Source organism: Palaemon carinicauda, chromosome 40 (genome assembly GCF_036898095.1).
Source record: "Palaemon carinicauda isolate YSFRI2023 chromosome 40, ASM3689809v2, whole genome shotgun sequence".
NCBI lineage: Eukaryota > Metazoa > Arthropoda > Malacostraca > Decapoda > Palaemonidae > Palaemon > Palaemon carinicauda.
In genome coordinates, this window is record NC_090764.1 from 66,354,059 (window position 1) to 66,369,058 (window position 15,000).

Consider the following 15,000-nt stretch of genomic DNA (forward strand, 5'->3'; position numbering starts at 1 on the left):
TGCTAATGAAAGTTATAATAATAGTAATTGCCCACCTTCTAAATAGGCCAAAATAAAGCAACTCAGCAAAGAAATGTATTTGCAGTCGATAAAATAAGTTTTCCTGTAGCTTCCTAAGCATTGATGATACCAATAAAGGAATCTCCTTTCTTTGTACACTGAAAATTGACTGCAACTGGGACCCATTAAAGGAACGCTGCAAATACTTTGAAATAATGCTTATGGCGTGCCATGTGAGATGTACTTGGTACAATTATTTTAATACCATGGAGAGACTGAACACTAGTTCGGGGCTATTACGTTTTGTCAAAAGGCTCCCGTCCGGAGAGAAGCTCCTGGCATTATACAAAAGAAGTACAGAAGTTGGGACAGTGAATCTCTTTGGGAGGTATAGGTTCCTCATTTGATATTTACCTCTGCCATTGTGGTTCCTAGTGAATTCAGATTTGTTTCTGAGTGCTGCTCCATTTATCCTTAATCCCTCAGTCACATATGAATGAGGAACCACACTGTTAAAAAAACGTAATATTAATCGGAAATTCTCCGTAATAATATACTGTTCTCATTCGTATTTCAGTTAAATGCAGGCAACCGTAATTTTATCATGCTTTGATATATTTTACGCGTTGGTGACCGTAATATCGCTCCTTTACGTCGATAAATCCGTTTTTAAAACGGTATAATTCCTGGAATAAATGTTGCCAGACATCTACCGTTTTTTAATGCAAATTTTCAACAGTATCGAAGGCCTCTTTGTAGTCCATCTATCTTCCTTCACCTAGAATTCCTCATCATCATCTTTCCCACAAGCGATGAAAAATTCGTTGATTGAAAATATACCCCCAAACTTGTATGAATGCTACACACTACAGTATATCGTATCCTTGATTTAGAATACCATCAATATTTCATCAGGTAAAACAGGAAAGTAGCATGAAAAGACAGTGTGATAAAGGGTACTTAAATAAGGTTTAAAAGTCACTCATGAATGGCCGAGACAAGGTACAGTGACAATCCTCTAGTGATGACCATATATGCATATGATCAGCCTCCAAGCCTCCTCTCAACCCAAAACTGGTACCAGGGAGAGCCAGGCAATGGCTACTAATGACGCAGTAGGTAGACCTGTAGGCTCCTCAAACCCCGCATCCTTAGCTCACAAAGGTGGTGGGGTTGCAGACACAACAAGAAACTATCAAACTTGAGCGGACTCGAACCCCAGTCCAGGAGATCGCCAGGCAGGGACGTTTCGAGTAAGATTAACTGGCCAAAAGCCATCACCTAATTTATGTTAATGATATTACCCAGAAAAACAAAATTTGGCAAACTACTTGAAAGGACAAAGCTTCGATTCAAGATCTGATTTATTCTCCATTGATCCTCAATCATTCTCTATCCTTAAATCTAACTTATCTGAGACCATTAAGAAGTTGGCTTCAAAGGGGCACCAGGTTCTGTTAAAATAGGATTAAATTGAGCTTTTTAAAAGCTCAATATAGAGACGACTGACAAAACCTAACCGGGGCCCTTTTGGGTCAATAGACGTAGGAGATTTTATATATATATATATATATATATATATATATATATATATATATATATATATATATATATATATATATATATATATATACACACACACACACACAAAAGTGGCCAGAATCTTACCTGAAACATCAGTAGAGGGTCATGCCAGCAAATCTGTCCCAAAGCTTGAGCGGTGTTGCCTCTCTACGTAGAGACTCGTGAGGATTTAGACCTGAAAGAAGGCAAGGAAAAAAGGGGAAGCATTTTTCATTGCCTAAATATGTCACAAACACAGGGAAACGTAAATTTATATTATATCCCGTGCATTTTATAAAGTGAAATATATAATGATACAGTTATATGTATACATGGAATACACTTGATACAACTGCAAGACGCAAATGTATACAATCAACGCCCCATAATAGATAAGGGAAGGTATGTTTGAAAATAACTTTAGGCAAGGAAACTTGCACTACGGAGGGACATAACAGAGAGGTTATAGCAGTGTTTAGGAAAACTATTTATATGATCACTCTTTGCAAAACAAGAAAATTGGCCCAGCAGCCAAAAATACTGTCACAAAATCTCCAATCACTATAATGTATAATTGAAATTTAGTATTTTCATACACATGCCGACTTTCAGTGGATAGCACCTGCCATTGCTTAGTGGTAAGAAATGAAACGAATGAGGAGTGCCCTATTATCCGGATACCTTATATCAATAATTTGATGAAAAAAAATTGGACGGTTTTACAAAAGTACTGCAGACAAAGAAGTTAGCGGCAGAATGGAATATCAGAACCATTACTTGGAATGTCAGTACTGTAAGAGGAAGAGTGAGAGAGTTAGTTGGTGTGGTGGAGAGGAAGACGATAGATATCCTTAGTGGAGGAGACCAGATAGAAAGGAAATGGAACTAGATAGACAGGATAGTAATGGACCAGATAGTGAATACAATTTCACCATGTGCTCCTCAGATGGGTTTCCAAGAACAAGAAAAAGAAGTATTTAGACAAGAGTTTGAGGCAGCTGTATTAGAACAGTGAAAGAGGTGGAGAAGCCAATCGTAGGAGCAGTCATGAATGGGTAGGAGAAGGGATGGAATATGAAGAAGTACAGTTGGCTTCATTAATTCCGGTACACTGTCGCCTCCTTGACTTCCCGTGAAGTGTACCAGAATTAATGAAGCCAACTGCACATTAAGACCATGGGTTTTTGGAATAAGATGAAATTAAATGAAAGGCTAGGAACAAGGGAAGGAGAAAATGATATCTATAAGATTTCAAACTTGAGAACAGTCATAGACAGGATTTGGGACGACTGGGAATCATCAAGGATGTTAATGAAAATATACTGCACGTGGATGAAGACATTAACATGAGATAATGAGAGTATTTTGAACAACTATTGAATACTGAAAATGAGAGGAGTTGGGAGAGGCGTAGAGGGTGGAGGGGCCAGTGATGGAAATACGGAATACAGAAGTGAAGCAGGTTATGAGTAAAATAAACTGATAAAGCACCAGGCCCACCAGTTTCAAATTGAAATGGCCAAGATACTAGGCTCAGAGGGTGTAAATAGTTGCAGGATTTATTAAGAGCAATATGGATGAGGAAGTAAGACATGAAGACTAGGAGGGGAGTCAAATAGTATCTATATTCAAGCAGAAAGATTATCTCGTGGAATATGGTAACTAAGGGGGTATTAAACTAAGAACATGGTTTGACAGTTTTGAAAGGGTACTATATGAGAGATTGAAATATAAAGATTGGGAGACAGCAATGTAGATTCATGAGGGAGAGAGGGACTGTGGGTGTAATCTTTATAGTTAGCCAGTTACTTGAAAAGGTACTAGAAGGAAAGCAGCATTATGAAGATCTGGAGAAGGCTTATGAGAGAATCCAGAAAGAAATTATGTTTTAGTGCTTGGGGAAGAGAACAGGCCAAGGGAGGTTTATTAGAATGTTTGAGATGGTGTAGAAAAGAACAAGGTCAAAAGTAATAAAAGCTTTTTGGGAAACTGGAACCTTTGAAGTTAGTGTTGGATTACACTTGGGGTCGTCAACATTAAACCCATTTTCATTTGGGGTGGTCATAAATGTGTTGAAGTCAAGAGATCAGAATTAAAAAGCCGTGGGAGTTCTTATTTGGCATTGATTTGGTGATTACTACTTAAAATGAGGAAGAATTACAGAGAAGGGTTGTAGAGTGTCAGGAGTCTTTGGAGAGGGGTGGTAAATGTGCATAACACTGAGGTTATGGTGAGCAATAAGGAAGGTAGGGACAGGATAGCCATACATAAAAGTAGAGGCTTGGTTATGAAACAGGTGGAACAATTTAGATACTTGGGTTTTTTTTTTATAAATCAAGAGGGGGGATGTGAGGCTGAAGTTGCGAATAGGATAAAATTCTTAGGAAAGTAAAAGGAGGGAGTGGGAGTGGTATGTGAAAAGAAAATGCCAATCAAGCTAAAAGTCAAAATCTAGAGGGAAGAAGGGAATTAAATGCCCAGATTAGGTGAAGGATGGACTAGAGAAAAGGGATTTGGTGGAAGGGGATGCCTATGATAGAAGACATTAGAGAGGGCGCATCAGGCAACCGATCCCTTAATGTAGGGAGACCGGGGATAAAAATGGTGGGGTTACTTTTGTATACGGTTTGATCGAAAATTAACAAATTACGTAAAGAAAACAGATGTCGTCGTTCCTAGGGGTGTTTATTGTCATTATAACCTGTTGGTTTTGTGAAATCTGCATTTTGCTCGAGGTAAGATTATAAAAAGAACTTATTATCAAGGCTAGATATGTCCCATTTTCAAAAAACTATTTTTTTGAGTTTTAATACTTCATCATCATCATCATCTCCTCCTACGCGTATTGACGCAAGGGGCCTCGGTTAGATTTCGCCAGTCGTCTCTATCTTGAGCTTTGAATTCTATATATCTCCATTCATCATCTCCGACTTTACGCTTCATAATCCTCAGCCATGTAGGCCTTGGTCTTCCAACTCTTCTAGTGCCTTGTGGAGACCAGTTGAACGTTTGGTAAACTAATCTCTCTTGGGGAGTGCGAAGAGCAAGCCCAAAGTATCTCCATCTACCCTTCACCATGATCCCATTAACCTATGGCAGTCGAGTAATCACTCATAGTTTCATTACTTGTGTAAATACAATTCGTATAAAAAACTATATATGTTTGTTTAAATCTGATTCTAGCTAATACAGAAAAGAGAGAGTTGTCAGGCTCTTAGTTATTTATTAGAAACGCTCATTTGATGATTATTTGAATACAGTTCTCTTTTAACACAAGAATCTTAAACTAAGAAGACTTGGTTTTGAAGAGTCACCCATAATCTTGGGTTTGTGAGTTTTAGCTGAATGGTTGGCACCTGCGCAATGCCTGCAGTAATCCAGGGCTCTGTATCCAGTAACACGAACCTGTAACTCCAAACAATGGAATTAACAAGTCATAAGAGTATGATTCTAAAAGCGTAGCTTCAAATACACCAGTCAATAGATTAGACTCCCATAGCTACTCTGGCTATTTCTTCTAGATATTTAGTAATGTAGCTTTTCACTTACAGTAAAAGATTACCTATTCTTTCTTTTTTTTTCAGGGATAACAGAATATCAAAAGAAACATTTATATGCAGGTTGTACTTTAGTTAGGTAGTCAACAGAGACATAATGCATGAGTTTCTATACTATTACAAACATAAAATTAACAATATGAATATCTAGTTCAACATTTGAATGCATACAAGCATATGAAAAATGTAGCTCTGTGAAAATGTGCAATCATACATAGATACATGTCAATGTGCATATGTTTCAACGGGATATAATATATCATGGGTACATATATATAAGTAACATTACCCACATAAATATGTAATTTCTGCATACAAATACAAGCTTAAATTTCAGATAAAAAAGATTGCAAAAAAATATGAAACAAAAATAACATCCTTACATGCACCAAGTTGAAGAGGATAGACACATTTTGGCCTATAGATATCCAACATTATTTATGAATTTTTTTTATATATATATATATATATATATATATATATATATATATATATATATATATATATATATATATATATATATATATATATATATACATATATACATATATACATATATACATACATACATACATACATATTGTAGATAGATAGAGAGATATAAAAGCAACAGTAATAATAATTGATAGTAAGCGAAATGTAAAAATGTGATGATCAAATATAATGTTATACAAGAGCGTTGCTTTTTCGTTGAAATTAGCATGGCTGTATCCAGAGAGAGAGAGAGAGAGAGAGAGAGAGAGAGAGAGAGAGAGAGAGAGAGAGAGAGAGAGAGAGAGAGATAACGGATGGGATACATTCATGACAAGATTATTATTATTATTATTATTATTATTATTATTATTATTATTATTAACTAAGCTACAACTCTAGTTGGAAAAACATGATGCTACAAACACAAGGGCTCTAACATGGAAAAATAGCCCAGTGAGGAAAGGAAAGAGGAAATAGATAAACTGCAAGAGAAGTAATTAGAATCAAAATTAAATATTTAAAGATAATTAACAATATCAAATTAGATCTCTCATACATAAACTATAAAAAATCGTTGTATATTAGCACTGAATTTTGGGCTTTATTAATAACGAGTGGCATAACAAGTGTAACAATTGATACAAAATTATTTATCGGCTCTTTGTAGAGAATAAAAGAGAAGATAGCTAAGCTGGCACTAACCAGTGTCCCTTCTCGAGTGATGTTTTAACAGAGGCCATTTTGACGATGATATTATTCTTAAATGTCTTTCAATTTCTACCTCTTTTTAAGATGTTTACCTTATGGTGCTTGATTACACGCAATCACACAACTGAGAATATTGTTTCTTATTTCTAAGGTATAGGTGATTCAGTAGGATTAATTCTATCTGGTAAATCTTGGATCACTGAACCAGCATAGGCCCCTGGACTGTTTCTGTTGAACGTGCAAATTGTTGGAGCATCGGTGATAATGTTGACATCATAATCTTGAGGTTCCTAGTTCAAGACCTACCCACGGGTCTTGGTCTGTTTAATATGGAGGGTTAATTTCCAATTTTCTAAGTAGCTGGTCTGTGTCTCGGCCACAAATTGAAATATGAGGGAATCAGCGGTAGTCTGAATTTCTGGGTCTCATGATCGTTGATTGGAGCATCAGTCACCGTTAATTGGGCTGAATATGTGGAAGCGAGTCGGTGGTAATATTGGCTTACAGTTCTTTGAGGTCGTTGACCAGAAGATATGGGTGAGCAAGTGCATCTAAAGCCAAAGGCAATGACACTCCAAAATCCAATATTTTTTTTTTCTTTTTGTATTCTTGGGTAGTGCCATAGCCTCTGTACCATAGTCTTCCACTGTCGTGGGTTAGAGTTCTCCTGTTTGAGGATACACCTAGGCACACTATTCTATGTGTTTCCTTATTTCCTTTCCTCACTGGGCTATTTTCCATGTTGTAGCCCTTGGACTTATAGCATTCTGCATTTTGAACTAGGGTTGTAACTAAGCTAGTAATGATTTTAATAATCATAAGATTCAATAAGCTAACATGGTCCAACCAAGATGTTGATATAGACAAATTGATGTTTAGCTCTGAACCTCCTTTGGAGATTTCACGTGTTTTATTTTATTATTTCACAGAATCTGTAGCAAACCCGTTCATAGATTTCTCTCCCTCATATGTTTGCTTTTGGATGCTATACCATTTCCTCCCTTGAGAAGGAATACCTGATAGTTTTTTAGGATCTTTCCTTATGATCTGTGTTAAATGTAACTCAAATGAAAAGTGTTTCCAGAGTAAATAGCAATATACTTAGTAAGAAGAATAGCGCAAAACGTTAATTTTAGTATATATCTTGTCCTGATACTCATATTTCATCGAAGTTTTGATAGACTTAGTATCTTAACGAAGAGTTACTTTCCTACCTCGTACTACATACACACATGCGCATATATATATATATATATATATATATATATATATATATATATATATATATATATATATATATATATATATATAAAACAAATGCAGCCGGGTCTAGTCCCCTGTAGGATAAGGGCCTCGAACATATCCTTGTCCATGGCTGGTTTGGCCAGTTTTCCTCATCATACCGGCCACTGCGGATGTGTCATGGTTGGAGACTAGTCTGATCTCTCACAGCAAACCAACCTAGTATGGGTGGCCTGACTAGTACAACTTTGCTGATCATGGCGATACACAAACCCTTTCACCACTTTACGGTATCCCTTCTCAGAAAGGGATTATATCTCTCTCTCTCTCTCTCTCTCTCTCTCTCTCTCTCTCTCTCTCTCTCTCTCTCTCTCTCTCTCTCTCTCTCTCTCTCTCTCTATATATATATATATATATATATATATATATATGTGTGTGTGTGTGTGTGTGTGTGTGTGTGTGTGTGTGTGTATGTAGTACGTATGATACAAATTTACAACTTCAGTCCATATCCCTGACATGATATGGCTCGGAACAAAAAAACAGCATAACTGTTACTGACTCATTCCCCTTTTTAACGGCTGATCCGTTGAGAACCCTGTGCTCAGAAAGCTTCCAGAACACGGGGTGCTTCAAACACCCGATGTGGTAACGTCCCTGACTGGTGAACGCCACTGGGGTCCGAGTCCCGCTCATACTCGTTAGTTCCTTTGGTCGCTGCAACCTAACCATCCTTGTGAGCTAAGGATAGGGTGGGTGTTGGAAGAGCCTGTAGCTCTATCTGCTGATTCATCAGCAGCCATTGCTTGGCCCTCCTTGGTCCTAGCTTGGTTGGAGAGGGGCCTTGGGCACTGATCATATATATATATTGCTTGATAGGGCAATGTCACTGCCCCTTGCCTCTGCCATTTATGATCGGCCTTTAAACCAGCAAGCGTATTGAACCTCATACTTAAACTGTCAAACATTTCAATATTGACACATTCTTGCTAATTCTTCTAAATTTATCCAATGAATTCAGACTCCCATCGCTCCCTTTCTCTCATTATTATTCAATCTTTTCACCAACTAAGAGTAATCTCATTTGTTGAAATGGTAGCCGTCTCAAAATACCAAATATGTTTTTTTTTTTTTTTATATGATCAAGTTTCTTAACATTTCAGCCCCTTTATACATCACATATTCTACACAGAAATTCCATATCATTTGCTTCAAACCTTCTTTTCTTTTGTTGGCCTTCACCATCTACACTTCACTTCCTCCCAATTTTGCTCCAAAAATCCCATTTCGCATTTCTAAATTATGCTTGCATTTACACTTCTCCGCAACCTTTGTTCTCTTATTCAAAATTAATCTCTCTCTCTCTCCTCATCTTATCATCATCCATAACTTTTTATTCCAAATGTGGCCTTCATGACATGATTAATAATTCTTACTTTCACTCAACTTTATTTTTTTTTCAAGACTTTCAGGCTCTGTCCCTATTCTCTGCAATAGCTTTTCAGTGACTCAAATAAAAAATCTATATACTGCATACATTGTATATATCATCTTCGTCAGCCGTTACTAGTCCACTGCAGAACAAAGGCCTCAAGCATGCCCTTCCACTTGGTCTGTTTATGGTCTTTCTATGCCAGACCACACCCACAAACTTTTTTAGTTCGTCAATACATTGTCTTTTCGCTCTTCCCCTGCTTCTTCTGCTATCTCTAGGGACCCATTCTTTTATTCTTAATGTCCATCTATTATCTGTAATTCTCATTATATGTCCTGCCAACGTCAATTTCTTTTTCTTACATGTTATTAGAATATTCTCTACTTTAGTTTGCTCTCGTATCCATGTTGCTCTTTTTTTTTTTAGTCTCTTAGTATTAAATCCATCATTATTCTTTCAATAGCTCACTGAGTTGTAACTGGCTAATGTTCTAAGGCTTTTGTAAAATTCCATGTTTCTGATGCATAATTTAAAACTGGTAGGGCCATCCGATTAAATACTTTTCATAATCTATTGTCTTGAGGTAACAATTACTGTCTGCCCTCATACATTATTCATTAACAATCTCTAAAGGTTCGTCCTTGTGTCTACATTTTCATTTAACATCATTTTACTTTTACTCCTTTTCATTTTCAGTCCTACATTTCTGCTTTCTCTATTCAGATATTCTATCATCTCTTGCAATTCCTCCCATGATTCACAAAACAGAACTATGTCATCTACAAATCTTAAGTTGTTAAAGTACCCCCCATTAATATGAATTCCTGCATTTTCCCAATCTAGTTTTTTTTCTAACTTCAAGGCGTGCTTTGAATAATTTAGGAAAGATGGGGTCTCCCTGTTTAACTCCTTTCTCAGAGTTTTCTCACTAGGTTTAGGTAGATTTAGGATTACTGCACTTCCTGTATAGATATCTTAAAGTGTTCTAACATAAGATTTATCTATTCCATGTCTTTGGAGGGCTTTCATTACTTCTGACCATTTGACAGAATCCAAAGCTTTCTTATAACTATAAGTGCCATACATAGTGGTTTGTCATACTCTGTTGATTTTTTCATTAGCTGGTTAATTTGGTCCGTTGTTGAATATCCCTCCTAAAGCCTATTTGCTCTCTTGGTTGATTAAGGTCTAGCTGTCTTTCTATTCGACCTAATATGATCTCTGTAAATATTTTATATATTATGGAGAGTAAACTTATTGGCGGTAATTTTATAGGGTTTTATGTCTCCCTTTTTGTGAATTAGTATGATGATAGTTTTTCCAAGGTGTAGGTATACAGCATTCTGGATATATATATATATATATATATATATATATATATATATATATATATATATATATATATATATATATATATATATATATATATATATATATATATATAGTTTTTTTAATGTCATCTAACGATGTTTTATCACCACAACTTTGCAAGATATTTGCTTTTTGAAAAATTCGATTATGCAAAAACCTTTTGAAATACAACATCATATTGAGAGCTTAAAGAAACCCTACAAAAAGTGGGCATCAAATATAACATATATTTCGTCTTTTCTTTGCCGTTATTCTGAACTCTCTTTCATCTCTCCATCTCATCATTCTTAACTAGTTAATGTAGTCAGCCAAATGGTTTATTTTTAGAGGCATTATGGTTGAGAAATGCCTCCAAATACTTCCGGTTTCTGCTACTGTATGTTTGACTTCATATTAGAAAACGAACTGTCTGATATAATGAGTAATCTTGTATGTTTGTCACGTAGCCTACATCAATGTCCGATGGATATGGAGTTTACAGTAATATCGGGAATACCTGAAATCATCTCCCATCCCACTCCTAAAGGAACGAAAAAGAGACAAGAGAAATAAAAGCAAAAGGAATGGTCCTGGTTCCTGGTGCCTTATTGCTCACTCCGCAAAACAAGTTTGCGGGCACACTATCTCTTTATAGATAGGTGCAAAGCTTCTAAGCTTATTCTTATTATTGTTATTAAGTTTATATCACCTGTGTCTTAAATAAATTAATATCATAGTGAGATTCTCAATCTTTACTTTTATTCCCTTCTACCTTGAAATTGGATAGGATAACACCTTGCTATCATCAGTTTTGGCAACCTATTGTGGTCAGTTTGGACTTCTTAATTTCTTCTTTTATATGCATTGCCCTACCTATAAATGCAGCCAGATCCCTGCTAGGATTTTTTAGCGTACCTAAACTTATTTCTACATTCATTACCTGTCCTAATTTTGGGCACAAAAATAAATGTTCAGTAGTATCTTCTTCATGTTTGCACAAGTCACAAAAATTATCTTCATATTTTCCCCTGAAATTTGCTTTTAAGTTGAGCATATTTAATCTTGCTTTCATCACAAGGGATGCCTTATCCAGATTCATTTCTCTGATATAAGGCAGTGGGCCATTTCCTTTAATAAATCTTAATTTTTTTCATTACTTTCTTTTTTTTTCTTCAATAGTTTCTTTATTTTTTCCATAATTCTTTTCTTGGTTTCTTTTTTCAGGGTTCTTTTCCCCCAACTTCTTATTTCTTCCACTTCCATCCCATATTTACTGCAGATTTCTTCTACGCTCTTGCTCCAGCACTTTCCATACGGGTTCTTCAACTGATCCTCAATTATTTCTCTTACTAATCTTTTTTCCTCGGAGTTTATGATGTTATGGAAGAGCATTAATTTCTTATATTCTATTCTGCAGGACACCAGCCTGTGTCTGCAAGTATGCCCCAATATGGAGTACTCGCAGGTAGTGCATACATATTTCTTATTATCTTGTATTGGAGGTTTTCTAGATCTTTCATATCTTTGTCCCTAATCGACCAGCGTACGTATTTACATTAACTCACTGGTATCGGAGATGTAACGGCTCTTCCACGTTACCGATCCTATCCTATATCCTTCTAGATAAGGTTAATTCTTTTCGGGGAAGGATAGGCGTAGTTGTATTTAAACACGTCCCTGTTACATACACGATATCTCTCTGGATATTTCCTTCGGGGCAGTAGCCCCGTGATACCTCTACAGGTAAAATTATCTGGTATACCACTCGCAGAAAATATCCCAAGTAGAAAGCTGCCATTTAAGAACTTCCCTCAAGACGACATGGCTTGAGCCCAAAAAAGAAAACTAACTAAGAATGAACGAAAGGGGACACTAGAAAGAGAAGAAATAAAAATTGCATCAACTTATTCTTAGCAGGGACCATTTGTTCTACCTTCGTACTGTTTTCTCTTTTCCCCTAAGGTGTGGTCTACATACAGCCACTATATTGGCCATTTGACTACGCTGAAAACGTCGAAGGTAGTCCTGTCTTTCCGGGGATGGACGATTGCTATGAATTATCTATCCAGGTGAAGATGTAAGATGTAGATATTGGTCTAGACAAGAGTACAAACATGCAACAGAAAATGCACGGCTTCTCTCTATACATCTGCCTTCTTAAAGCTTATCTAGAATGAATGGTCCCTCGTATGAGTGAGGACAAAAATATGAGATTCTTGTAAATATATAGGCCTACCAGGTTATCATTCTTTTGAATTCTAAGCAAAATAAAAAATATACAGAAAAGACTTATCAGTGTTAAACTCTTTCCAACTATCTCATTTATCCCAACCGTTCTGTGGTTTATAAAAAAAAAATCTGAGTTAAGTTCTTCACTAATGTGCAAATGTGTGAGAAATGTAATGTTTATATTCAACATTTAAAAAGCCTCATCGTGTTTTCTTTTTTCGATAAGTTTTCATGGCATAAATTGTATTAACATAAATTCTTTTTTAGAGAGTGAGTTACACGGATTTTGGATGTCTCAAAGACTTTTTAGTCCATCCACGGAGACTCCATTTCCTCTTTGGTATAGCGATTTAGTTTAAGCATTTAGAGAGTTCTTGTGATCTTGTCTAATTTATTCTTGAACTCGTTTACCGTGTAACTGTTCACTACATCCGCTGGAAGTCTATAACAAGTATTTGTTCTTTTGTATGTAAAGAAATTACCACATTGAGTGGTGTTGTATCTTTTCAATTCCAGTTTGTATTCATTATCTCTGGACTAATTTGTGCTGAGAGAGAGAGAGAGAGAGAGAGAGAGAGAGAGAGAGAGAGAGAGAGAGAGAGAGAGAGATTGTGTGTGCATGTTAGTGAACAATGAAGGGCCTATACTAGTATCAGTCCCACATCTCCCTCGGCACATGACTTGACTAATCCTTGGGGTGTATTAGAAATCACGTCCACTTGCCCTGAATCTGGTGACATTCATCAGTGTTGGAGGCTCTTGAGATTTTCTCTGGCTCTCTCACAATCCTGTCTGATAACATTCCTTTGTACTTCCTCTGCACATCTGTCAGTGTCGTCATCTTTTAACGGTGTCAATTCCTGATTAGATAAAGGCTACAAAAATCCAAATCTTCCTTCATATTTCATTGACATGTCGCTTTAAACATAGTCCTATAACTTTTTTTTTCTTCTTTTTCTTCAAAATCTTTAATTAATCTTGCAGTATGTCCTTCTCTCAGGATAGAATTTTTTTTCTTATCGGTTTTTATTTTTCATCTTTTAGGTATGATTGGTGCAATAATAAATATTGTCTTTGTACAAGTAATTTTTCTCTATCCTGGAGTATGCAGAAATGAAACACATTCTCCTGACCTTTTGATCAATAAAACTTCTTCCTTTCTTCGTCTTAAAAGTGTCTTCGTGAGAAGAAACAATAAAGGAAGTACTGAAGATTGTAAGAAGGGCATCATATGTTCCAGGGCCTTTACGAAAGCCAAGTTGCAATCTAGGGAACAGATGATTACCTTCAGCAAACCTATTTAAACGTTTTGCCAAAAGACGTTCAAAAACTTTAGGTAATATGGGAGTTATGTAAATTGGATGGTAATCAGCTGGACTTGAGCTACCACAAATGCATTTACATAATGGAGTAACTTTACCAATTCTCCAACAAGTGCTGAAAGTACTTTTTCTTGCTAACTTACGGAAAATAACAGATAACTTTGGAGCTAAGAAATCTGCAGTCTTCATAAAGTACAAAGGAAATCTACCATTTGGGTCTACACCTCCATAAGCATCAAGGTATATCAAGATAACTTTAATTTTACTAGATTGAAAATCTAAACTTGTTAGTTTAGACTCAAGAAAACTAGAATAATGAAGATCTGTTTTCTCATTACTCTGCTTACTGTCAAACACATCAGCCAAAAGGGTTGCCTTTTCCTTTGGTCAGTGAGTGACCTGAGCCATCTGGTTCAAGTAAAGGAGGAACTGTTGCGTTTACACCGAATGGTGCAGATTGAAGGATAGTCCACCACCTGAAAAGGTTTCTTTAATGGTTAAATTGTATTCCTTTTCAGGTGAAGCCTAAACTATCTGAGTAAAAGCTCTAAGCTGAGTATAGTTATTACAAGTCAAATCTAATTTGTTACCCTTCCAAAGATGATATGCCTCATGCTTCTCAAAATCTCTTACTTCATCGCTAGTATTGATATTTTCATTATACGTCTTTACAGTTCAACTTTTTAAAGAATTTATACTAAATTCCCATCAGCCAGTAGCTTTGACTTTCAATGAATATAGTTGAATTTGCTTTTCTCTCCTTTCAGCAAACTTGAATTGGGCCTACGTAGCAAGACACTGGACAGACTGACAACAGTCATCTTAGTCGATTTAGAGAACATAACGAAGCTGGGACCAGGATGGCGTCTTTTAAGGCCTGGTTTATATACAGGTGGCGACAGGTAATCCATGAATTGGCCTAACCGTCAATCTTTTGCAATGGTGCCATTGTATATATAGATTTCAATAATTTCACATCTGTGAAAACTTACCTTGATGACTTAATTCAAAGTGAAATTCATGTTAACTTCATGCAACAAAACTATTTCGAAGTCTATTGGTTTACCTAAAAAAACAAATTACTTGATTCATAACTGTTCCTACGTTCTTTTCTTTTCCT

At 36.1% G+C, this 15,000-nt stretch overlaps 1 protein-coding gene across 3 annotated transcripts in view; it reads left to right on the forward strand.

Annotated features, from left to right (window-relative positions):
* Positions 1-15,000, forward strand: part of LOC137631835 (facilitated trehalose transporter Tret1-like) — a 495,928-nt gene that overhangs the window by 456,097 nt on the left and 24,831 nt on the right. For all 3 annotated transcript variants that reach the window (XM_068363841.1, XM_068363840.1, XM_068363839.1), the window contains one exon: positions 14,648-14,782. In XM_068363841.1, the coding sequence (XP_068219942.1) occupies positions 14,741-14,782 (42 nt within the window). In that variant the 5' untranslated portion in view covers positions 14,648-14,740. The remainder of the gene's footprint in view (positions 1-14,647; positions 14,783-15,000) is intronic.